Source organism: Babylonia areolata, chromosome 29 (assembly GCF_041734735.1).
Source record: "Babylonia areolata isolate BAREFJ2019XMU chromosome 29, ASM4173473v1, whole genome shotgun sequence".
Classification (NCBI taxonomy): Eukaryota; Metazoa; Mollusca; class Gastropoda; order Neogastropoda; family Buccinidae; genus Babylonia; species Babylonia areolata.
In genome coordinates, this window is record NC_134904.1 from 8701925 (window position 1) to 8714179 (window position 12255).

General features: G+C 43.7%; 1 protein-coding gene across 3 annotated transcripts in view; it reads right to left on the reverse strand.

Annotated features, from left to right (window-relative positions):
• Positions 1 to 12255, reverse strand: part of LOC143302241 (phosphorylase b kinase gamma catalytic chain, skeletal muscle/heart isoform-like) — a 67046-nt gene that overhangs the window by 45347 nt on the left and 9444 nt on the right. For 2 of the 3 annotated variants that reach the window (XM_076616825.1, XM_076616824.1), the window contains exons 2-3: positions 9910 to 10225; positions 3865 to 4043 (exon numbers count right to left, since the gene is read on the reverse strand). In XM_076616825.1, coding sequence (XP_076472940.1) covers positions 3865 to 4043; positions 9910 to 10148 — 418 coding nt within the window. In that variant the 5' untranslated portion in view covers positions 10149 to 10225. Of the gene's footprint in view, positions 1 to 3864; positions 4044 to 6344; positions 6545 to 9909; positions 10226 to 12255 lie in introns of those variants that run through there. The other variant, XM_076616826.1, reaches the window with a different exon arrangement.

Below are 12255 nucleotides of genomic sequence, written 5' to 3' on the forward strand. Positions count from 1 at the left end.
TGGACACAACACATTAGCGCTACAGGTCAAAGTTGCCTTGCAAGCGTAGTGTGTGTGTGTGTGTGTGTGTGTGTGTGTGTGTGTGTTCTATGTGCAGAAGTGACTGTGAGGAAGGAGGGACCACTGACGAACACAACACAGTTCATTCCTCTGCACGACCGTACAAACAGTCAAAGTTATACAGCTTGGCTCACCCTCATCCCAAACGACAACAGTTGGTGCAGGGGTGGATGGATGGGTGGGGTGGAGGGTGGAGGAGGTCACGTCAGTGGAGTGCTGAGCACGTCCTCAGGTCCAAACATGTATACATGTATGTATACTATAAAACAAAGTATAAGCAAGGGGCAGCATCCACCCGCTAATGTTACAGCTGCAGCATAGGGGCAAACTAAACGAATATTCGTTTGACGAGACAGTGAGGTAAGCACAGCTGCCTTTTTTTTCATTTTACAGTTAGGTCACTGTGAAAAAACAACAAAAAAAAACCAAAAAAAAACCAACAACCCAAAAACAAAAACAAAACAAAACAAAAAAACCCAAAAACAAAAACAAAACAAAACAAAAAAACAAACAAACAAGCAAACAAACAACATTAAACGAGAACCACACTATCCCTTCCAAAAGGAAGTAAACAAAAACAACTATAAAAAGACATACACAAGAAACTGACCACCGGAACACAAACACACACACACGTACAGTGACACACACATACGAACACACACACACACACACACACACAGAGGTATGTAGTAAAGGAAAGCAAGTAGTCATGACCTATCAACTGTGTACAGTCTTCAAGTTCGAACTGTGCCAGCACATTCCTGATCATGACGCCGCCCCTGTCAGCTGTTCTACCCCCTACCCCACCTCACCCTTTTGTTTGGAGGGTTCAGAGTTCAATCCTACCAGCCAGTTTCTTATCTCGGAGTTTTTGCTGGAGGCCAAGCTGTTGGACCAGCGGAATGGTGTGGTGTGTGGTGAGGGTGGGGATAGGAAGAGAGGGGATGGGGGGGCGGAGGGGATGGGAGGAGTGGCGGTGGTGGTTGGCTGAGATCAGCAGTGTGTGTGTGTGTGTGTGTGTGTGTGTGTTTCGGTGGTCTGTTCTGTGTGTATGTGTGTGTTTGTGTGTTTATTGTTGTTTTTGTTTCCTTGTGTGTGTGTGTGTGTGTGTGTACGACAGTGAAAACGTTCGAGAGAAAACGCCCAACTGACAAGAGGGTGAGAAAGAGCGAAACAAACTGGTGACTAAACTTATCTCATGTAATTTGCATGAATATATATAAATATATATATATATATATATATATATATATATATACATACATGTATATATGTGTGTGTGTGTGTTCATTTATATATATTTATTCACTTAAACTCCACATTCACACACCCACACACCCACGCGCGCACACATGTATTCATTCACATGTGCGCACACGACGAGACGAGAAGCATAAGAGAGGTTTGGGAGGGAAAGAGACCCCAGCCACAACTAAAAAGAAGTGAAGTTTTGATGGACACTGAAATGGCAGAGAGAGAGAGAGAGAGAGAGAGAGCAACAGGGCGCTAGCCTCTGAATTTCGAGTCTTGGTCTGTGCTTACAGTCTGTCCGTGCTGATCTGATTAGAAAGAGAGAGGGGGGATGTTGGGAAAGAGAGAGGAGAAAAAACCATGAGGGGAGGGAGAGAGAAAAAGAAATAGAGAGAGAGAGAAGGGGTGGGGAAAATAAAGGATGGAAAGAGGGTGGAGAGAGAGGGGGAGGTGAGGGAGAGAGAGAGAGAGAGGGGGGGGGGCAGAGACATAGACAATTTATATAGAGACAGGGAGTCAGAAAGGACACACACACACACACAGAGCCAGCACAAACCTCTCTGGCAAAATGGGCAGAACTGATGAATATCGGGACTTGTGTGTTTCAGTGTATGTGGAAAAGAACAGTCGTGGGGAAAGCTATGGAAGGGGGAAGTAGGTCTACCTGATGCACAGACACTGAGACAGACAGACAGACAGACAGACAGTGGCGAGTGTTTAGTGCAGGTTGGAAGGGAAGTGGGTCGAATTCAACTCCTGACATGAGAGAGAAAGAGACAGGAAGATGGAGTGAGGGAAGGCCAAGAGACAGAGAGAGAGAGAGAGAGAGAGAGGGGAGGGAGGGAGGGAGAGAGACAGAGAGGGAGGGAGGGAGGGAGGGAGAGATGGAGGGAGAGAGAGAGACAGAGAGACAGAGAGAGAGAGAGGGATGGAGGGAGGGATAGAGAGACAGAGAGAGAGAGAGAGAGAGGGAGGGATGGATGGAGGGAGGGAGAGAGACAGAGGGATGGAGGGAGGGACAGAGAGACACAGAGAGAGGGGGAGGGAGGGAGGGAGAGATGGAGGGAGGGAGGGAGAGAGAGAGAGGGAGGGAGGGAGAGATGGAGGGAGGGAGGGAGAGAGAGAGACAGAGGGAGGGATGGGATGGAGGGAGGGAGGGAGAGAGAGCGACAGAGAGAGAGAGAGGCGGGAAGAGACAGACAACACAAAAGCTCTGAACACAGCAAGAAGTCAATACATTAAAATAATAATAACATTCATAAAAAAAAGAAAAAAAGAAAGCAAGCAAGAGCCGACCTATAGTACACTACTGCTGACAGGCAGAAGGGGTGGGTTGATGGTGTTTGTTCAATACACCACACAACACAACACAGCACACTACATAATACAACATAACACAATACACCACACAACACAACACAGCACACTACATAATACAACATAACACAATACACCACACAACACAACACAGCACACTACATAATACAACATAACACAATACACCACACAACACAGCACACTACATAATACAACATAACACAATACACCACACAACACAACACACTACATAATACAACATAACAATGCACAACACAACACAGCACACTACATAATACAACATAACAATGCGCCACACAACACAGCACGACACAACACAACACACCACTAACTGATGTTGGGGCGGCCGACAGGATGTTGACTTCACACTGTCACAGAACACAACACATCACATTACAATATGACACAGCACACTACAACACCACACAACACAGCACAGCACACTACACCACTCACTGATGTTGGGGAGTCTGGCACACATGTGCATGATGTTGACCTCACAGAACACAACACAACACAGCACAGCACATCACATCACATCACAACACAGCACTGCCAACCACACCACACCACACCAAAGCACTCACTGATGTTGGGGTGGCTGGCACATATATAAGTGCAGGGGATGTTGACCTCACAGAACACAACACAAAACAACACAGCACCACAACATCACACCACTCACTGATGTTGGGTGACCGGCAGACATGTGGAGGATGATGACTTCACACAACACAACACACTACATAATACAACATAATACACCACACAACACAACACACCACTCACTGATGTTGGGGTGGCTGGCACACATGTGTAGGATGCTCACCTCACAGAACACAACACATTACAATATGACACAACACAACACACTACTCATTAATGCTGGGGTGGCCGGCACATGTGCAGGATGTTGACCTCACAGAACACAACACATTACAATATGACACAGCACAACACAGCACAGCACAGCACAGCACTCACTGATGTTGGGGTTGCCGGTACACATGTGCATGATGTTGACCTCACAGAACACAACACATCACATCACAACACAACACATCACATCACATCACAACACAGCACAGCACCACACCCCACCACACCAAAGCACTCACTGATATTGTGGTTGCCAGCACACATGTGCAGGGTGTTGACCTCACACAACACATCACATCACTACACAGCACCACACCACACTACAGCACTCACTGATGTTGGGGTGGCCGGCACACATGTGCAGGATGTTGACCTCACGCCTAGTCTCCACCTTGGTCTGATGGACAGCGACAGCATCGTCCACACGTTCTCCGCTGATGTCCACGATCTTCACGGCGTACTCCCGCCCTGTGCCCTTCTCTATCACACGCCGCACCGTGCTGCTGATGCCTCTGTCACCACACACAACACACCATGTTACAGCACACCCACACTCCCACACACACACACCATGTCACAAAAAACACACCATTGTGACCATGCCACAACACGCACACACCATTGTGACCATGTCACAACACAACACACACACCATGTCACAACACAACACACAATGTCACAACACAACACACAGCATGTCACAACACACACACACCATGTCACAATAAACACACCATTGTGACCATGCCACAACACACACACACACACACACCATTGTGACCATGTCACAACACAACACACACACCATGTCACAACACACACAACATGTCACAACACAACACACAGCATGTCACAACACACACAGCATGTCACCACACAACACACACCATGTCACAACACAACACACACACCATGTCACAACACAACACAAACACCATGTCACAACACAACACACACCATGTCACAACACAACACACACACCATGTCACAACACAACACACACCATGTCACAACACAACACACACCATGTCACAACACAACACACACACCATGTCACAACACAACATACACCATGTCACAACACAACACACACACCATGTCACAACACACACACCATGTCACAACACACACACACCATATCACAACACAACACACACCATGTCACAACACAACACACACACCAATCCTCAGTTCCAGGATTCCTACAGAAGTGTGATAGTCATGTCCCACTGTGACCAGCAGAACGGCAGAGGAAGGCAACTGTCCTGACTGTCTGGGCTAGAGTTTGATTATAGAGGAGTGTCTTGCCCAAGTTACATCCCCACTCTCTTGGCCAAGAGGGCTTTTGGACAGTCGGGTGTTGGGATGATCCCCAAAGGCCAACTAGTCCCCAAGGTTGCGGCACTAAGAGCCAGTGCAATCTTGCCTCTAAATTTGATAGTCATCGTCCTTCGCAAAAGACTAAGCTGTAAATAAACTGCTATTGCATAGTTCAGTCTAACCACTGATCATGCAGCTCTCACGCTGCTGTTGGCCCATTTGATGTGACAAAATTCAATACTTTTTCTAAAGTTTTTTCCAGACCTTTTTCATACCACACTGAAACTTTTTCCATGACAAACACAAAGCCAAATGGAATCAAAAATTCATCTGCTTCACCTCTGACGAAAGAGTTTCAAACATTCAAAATTTCAATATTCTCTTTTACCACTTTTTTTTTCTTTCTTTCTTTTCTTTTTTTCTTTCTTTCTGTCTTTTTTATTATTATTATTATTTTTTTTTTAATACAATGCAATGAATGCAATAAGTTCTTTGTTTGAATGAAACTGATCAAAGGCTTTTATTACATTAGAAACTTCCAAGACTTTTCCAGCCCCGGAAGTGTATTTACCCTAAGTCACTTCTGATGAAAAAATTAAAGGAGGAAAGAAAAATCATAAACTCATTAATACATCTACTGATCTCATCATCAGTTTTGGACACTAAGAAGTGTGAACTTCAAATGGATTTGTTTTGAGAAAACTGACACATGGTCGTCATGGTTGCCTCAGCCAGGCTCAGGTTTTTCACCAAGTTCTGAAATGTAGTTTGTATAATATATATCTATATATATACATTATATATTTGCAAAAGGAGGAGTTTGTATTATACTCCATGTTTGGTGTCATATACTGTACCATGTCAAACTGATGCAAACTAGGCCTATGGTTTGCTCTGTTTGGCCAAATTTCGCGCGGCGTATAATTATAACTAACATGAAGGCAGGCAGGGGTGCAGTCAACATGACAAACAGGAATGTTCAGCTTTCCATACAAAAACAAAACATAGCAACAACAACAACAACAACAAAAGAAGAACAGAATAGAAAAGAAAAAGAAAAACAGGAACTGGCATTTTTTTTTTATATATATATAAAAAATATCTATTTTATAAAAATCATATTAGGCATACAATTTTAACTCAATAGATTATCTTTCATACACAGAATTCAAATGCCCAAGCTGCTGCTGTCTTTCGTGTTGTTTTTTTTTTTATGTCCTCCAGTGTCATCTCTCTTGTTTCCCCTGATCCACTCATGTGATCACAACCTTTTTTCCAAAATCTGCTAGCAGTCTCCACTTAACACAGACAGCCCAGTCTTGTCAACTATCTGTCTGGTCTCCTCTCATCCAAAACGTCCGCAACAGTTGATACACTAGACTAGGTCTATTTTTTTTTATGTAAATCATTTATACAGTATAATGCACTTTCAGTTCATCACAAAAACACACACACACACACACATATATATATTATAGTATATATTCACGCACCTCCCCAGTCTCTCCCTCAGAAAGAATTTCTGGGTGAGCAGTGGTTCAGAGCTGATCCGGTCAATTTCCCTCTGGTTCTCATCATCGGACAGATCTTGTTGATCATCCATTTGATTCACTCCCCATGACCCCATGATGGAGTCAGCACAAAAGCACACAATCCAATACAACCAGAGTGAACCCTCTGGTTGGGGTCTTGAGAGGAGGAGGGGGGGGGGGACTTGGGGGGACTGCTTCTTGGATGTTTAATCCCTACTTCAGATGTGGACAGTGTGACAAAGAGGATCAGCACAATCTAATCAGAGAGTGATTCAGTTACATGGCTGTAAGCCTTCACTGACTGTTGTTTCGGTACTGTTCTGATAAGGGACAACCCCGAGAAAGAAAAAAACAATAAACAATCTAAATATTCTAATATTCTAACATTGTCCTGCTTTCAGTTTTGGAGTGAATGACTCTCTTTTCTTTTTGCTGATAATTTCATTGTGAATGATTTTTTTTTCTTTTCGTTGTCAGCTTCACTGTCAGTGTGACTGCCTTTTCTGTCCACACCCTAACACAGAGCTGGCACCTGTGGTCCCTCTCTACGGTCTGTTTTCGATCTATTAATACAATACATTTCTTCAACTATTTCACACGAGGATATAATTATATCCATTTCGCCTCACTGATTTGTCAATGAAAGACACACACATACACACAAGTCCAAACTCCTCCACACACACAACTGGTTCCCGTCACCGAAAACTGGAAGATGGATTCCCCACACACAAACATCCCCACAGCCGCATGTTCGTCACACAACACAGCTGAACGGAAGGCCTCTCCTTGGTGGTCTGCATAGTAACTTGCCCCCAAACCGGATCTGCTGAGTGAATGAAACGCCACGGCGAGCCGCCCACACACGGACACACAGGACTACTACACTGTACACACAACAGAGAGGACCGCGCACCGTCCGGCAGTCCAGTCTGCCTGCGCGCGCGACTGACCCACTTTCCAGTCCAAGCAGTGACCATGACGTAACGGTCCGATCCACAGCTGGCGGCCATGTGGCGAGTGAAGCCAAGCCACAGCTGTTGTCCCCCCGGGCGTCAACACAAACAAAACATCTTGGGTCAGCCCGCGAGAAGAGGTGGTGTGCGCCCCACCAACACGTTCTGGTTGGTTCAACAGCGGCCGAGACCAACCAATGAAAGCAGGGCGGCACACGGGACGCTTACTTTGAACCCTTATTTTTGGCCGATGGGGGTGGAGGGTTGGGGAGGTAGGGGGCCGGACAGCTGTGTGGGAGACGAAGGATTCGGATTCGGATTCGGATGGTTTATTCAAAAAGGCCTTAGGGGTGGTGTGTAGACTTATTTCGAAAGCATGACATACAGTATATGATACAATAAAAACAAAACAATACCTAGACTGATAATCAGGAACAACTAAATGACCGGATTTTGAATGCTTTGTGTAGATAGGTTGCAAACTGTCTGACTTCTTCTTCACGACGTGACGTCATAAGCAAAACTATTTTAAACATAGAAGGCTGAGAGTAATATTTCTGGGGTATGTGTGGGAGACGAAGGGAGAGAGAGAGAGAGAGAAAGGTGGGGGTGGGGTGATAAAGAAAGTTGACAAAACAATTCTACCCTGTGAATGTGACAGGATGCCAACTCTGGACTCTGAAAGAAAACAATAGTTCTTGTACTTTGGGCCCTCCCATCATGATATATACTTAGGACTCCCCTCCCCCCACTCCCTCGAAACCTTCACAAAACCAGGTCTCAAACACTGAATCAGACACTAGAATGAGATGTAAGTGTCCATGACTGAACGAACTTGATGACTTTCATGGCACAAGCCAACATGTCCTTCAACACAACAACTTTCACTGACACCACACGTCGCCCTATGCAATTTGACACAGCAGCTTGACAGCTGTATACGAGAACTTCAACTTGAAAAAAACACAACAAAAAATCACCAACCAAAAACACCATATAAAAGTCATCTGGGGTTGTTGTCACAGCAAATATCTGACATTCCTTCCTCTCTTTGTTTTCGCTTGATGACCCTATCTACCTACACACACAGTCTAAATCAAAGTTTGTTTTGGTAACAGTAGCAGTCCTGATCCCAAAGGTTACTGTCATGACATCATGCTCCCTCCTGCTTTATCTGCTGACATCATCTCTCTCTCTCTCTGTGGGTCACTTGCTCTGATGATTGATTAAAAAAGAAGCAGAAAAAATAATCGGAGAAATGAAAGTTTTGTTTTTTTTTGTTTTGTTTTTTTAAACTTGGAAACAATGTCACAGGGAAAAGGTGTGTGTGTGTGTGTATGTGTGTGTGTGCGTGCATGCGTGCGTGCGTGCGTGTGTGTGTGTGAATAAGAGAGAGGGGACAGAAAGACAGACAGGTTAGATAGACATAGAGACAGACAGAATGAATGCAAAAGGAGCATTTGCAGTGATTGCATGGAATTAACTTAAAATGTTAAATACAAAATGTGAGACAAGACTTGTTTGGGTTTTTTAACATAAAAAAAAAAAAAAAATGTGTCTTCTACTCATTCTAATAATCAGTGATTAAAAAATTCAAGAATTAATATTGTTTGATTTAGACTATATCTAAAAAAAAAAAAAAAAAAAAAAAAAAAAAAAGTTCAAATATAATCTGGGTTTCATCTGAAAATTCTAAGGCTTAGGACATGTCCTAGCTCAAGGAAAATCAACAGGACAAGTCGGAATTCTGCAGGACAAAGTGTCCAGATGCCTTGGAAAAATCTTTTTCTTGCCATTTATTTTTTAACACTTTTCACATACATTAAAAAAAAAATTTTTAAATCCTCCAACAATGTAGATTGTAACCGGTACATTTCACTGAACTGAAATATAGACAATTTTTCAAAGTTTTTCTTCTAACTTAAGAGTTAGACATCAAACTTAAAAAGAACCTCAGATTACTGGCTTGATCAACTGGTATGGACTAGACTTTAAAACACTGGCTGCCGTGTCTGACTTGGCATAAAATCATTCTGACCAGGTGCCAATTTGATTGAAAACGTTTCGGTCATTTTCAAGATCAGTCCAGCATCTGATGATTGATAGTGGTACTCAGATGAATCCCTGCTATGTAATTATCTAGCGGAATGTACTGAAGTCTATCAATAAACCAAAACAAGGAACTTGAAACAGGCAGTCATACAAGCACATCTCATTTCATTTGATATCACAGACATGAATAGACCATCTATCTATATATAATTCATAATAAGTTGGGTTTTTTTTTTTTTCCAGTTTAGAGTTATGTATGCCTGTGACTGACTGGTGTGAAAGCACTTTGATTTGTCTCTGCACCAAATTTAGCACTATATAAATACTAATTATTATCATCATTATATATATAATATATATATATATGTAAAAAAAAAAGTAGCAGTGTGAAATTTGGTCAAGCAGAGCAAACCAATAGGCCTTGTTGGATCAGTTTGACATGGTACAGTATAGGACACCAAAAATAGATTTTTTAAAGAAAACAATGTGACAGACAGAGCCAGCCAGGGAGCACTCACTTGCCCAGGATGTCGCGGGGCTCATACTTGGCGTAGAACTCCTTGGCCTGGTCCTGCGACGGCAGGTCCGAGTCTGGTGCGTCCTTCGTCATGCTGGGGGGTGTCGCTGAGAAGTTGGTGTTAGTGCTCTCCCCTGCCAGGGGCTGGGAGGAGGGGGGAGGGAAGTGAGATGCGCTGCTGTTGAAGTCAGTGGGGTTCACCTCTCCACCGATGTCTGCTGGGTTACCATTCACGTCCATCCACCAGGGGCCCCGCACTCACCACACTGCCACCACCACCACTCTGTTGGCCTGCTCCACTCCCCTCACGCCCATACCTGCGACGGACAGTCATACACCTTCTGATTGGTTCAAATTGTGTGTGTACATGGGTATTTCAAAGATGGAGTTGGGTGTGTATTGAGTATCCTTTTATTTTTACAGCAGGTTTTATGCTTGTATATTAAAAAAAAAATCTTCTTTGTATCATTGTGAAGTGTGCAGTGCTGTGTTGTAATGTGCTCTAGAAGTAAAGCATCTTTCAATAAATATGACAATACAAATAATGATGTGCACAATAGAAATATCCTTTATTGACAATGATAATATTAATGATGCACCTTTAGGAAGTGCTGTGCATACACAATCGGCCTCGTCTCCCACATGAGGACACACACCGACAGCTAAGCCTGCCTGCCTACTCATCCGTCGGACCGACGGGAGACTCCATCATCAATATTAATGATAATAATGACATGCGCTGAAGAAAAGTCCTTTACAAATAATAATACTAATCATGACAAAGGGCATGGGATAGTAAAAGTGATACATACTCCAGCTATGTATAGGAATGGCTGAATGGTTCCAACTTGTGACTTGTGTTGGACATTATCATACTCTGATTCTGTGATACTAGCCTGTGGGCTCTCTTCCAAACCTTTCCCCTCCTCTCTCACACACTCACCCTCAAACACACACACACACACACTGTGCTGGGAACAACTGAAGCAGCAAACTTCAGTAAACACACCTTTCATGCACTTGTACACAATATGTCTGGCTGGCCAGACTACAGTACAACACTACTTAGAGACAGGAATGCAGCCTTGAGCCCCCCAATACCACAGTCTCCCTTTCCCAGGGAGCAACAGCCCAGGATCTGTGTCTATTGATTCACCCACCTAATTCAGAGCAGGGGGCAAACAGCTGAAAGTCAGTCACCCACTCACCGACATTCACATGGCCACAATCAAAGCTTCCCTCTCTCTCTGAGTCTCTCTCTCTCTCTCTCTACTTCCCCCCAACTTGAGTTTGAGTTCAATGTGTGTGTGTGTGTGTGTGTGTGTGTGTGTGTGTGTGTGTGTGTGTGTGTGTGGTCTCTGTCACTGTGTGTGTTGTCTTGTTGTGGTGGATGATAGTGGAGTGACTGTGCATACGTGCATACTATATATATATATATACATGTTTTACACAAAGGAACACACACACACTCTCTCTCTCTCATACTGATAGACAAACACAGACAACTTCCCTCCCCCTACCTCCAATATTCTCTCCTAAAAAGAACAGACATAGCCCCAGACACCAGGAATATAAACAAATTGTTACAGGCTCAGAAAGAGAGAAAAACACCCATCCTGCTGAAATCAGACAATGGAATATTACAGAGAGACTGCATGCAGCACACACACACACTGTAAAGAATTCATTTGATGGGTTGCGTGACAAATGAAGTCTGAGTATCAGTATGATTCACATAAACACACACACACACACACACACACAGAGGGATGGTGGAGAAGAAGTGGTGAGGGAGGAGGTGAGAGAAAGACAGGGAAAGAGACAGACAACTGAGATGGACAGGGAAGAAAACAAACCAAGTTCATCACCACTGAAAACCCACACAAAATGGTATGGCCTATAAAATATGACACTGCAGCACCACATGTACATGTACAGTGGCCAAACGAGACATGAATCTCTTTGACATGGAAACCAAGGCAATGCTGTTGTTTTTCTCAGAAAAATAGAAAGGGGAAAAGTTGAAACAAACCCGCTCAGGCAGTCTCTCAGCCATTATGTATACACTGTAACACGACAGGAGAGTACCACATGCAACGTCTCTCTCTCTGAATTGCTTCTTATCGTGTATGTGAATCTGATGTTATTTAGTGAACTGTGTTTGTTGTCTTTATGCAGATTATCATTTGCTAGTTGCTTATAAACCCTTCCCCAAACTCCTAATGTGTACATGCCTATGGCCAAAATGCATTTAACTTTCACACACAGTGACAGACACAGACATATACACAGGCACACACTCAGTGACACATGCACACATGCACAGCAGTGACATATTCCCCCCCCC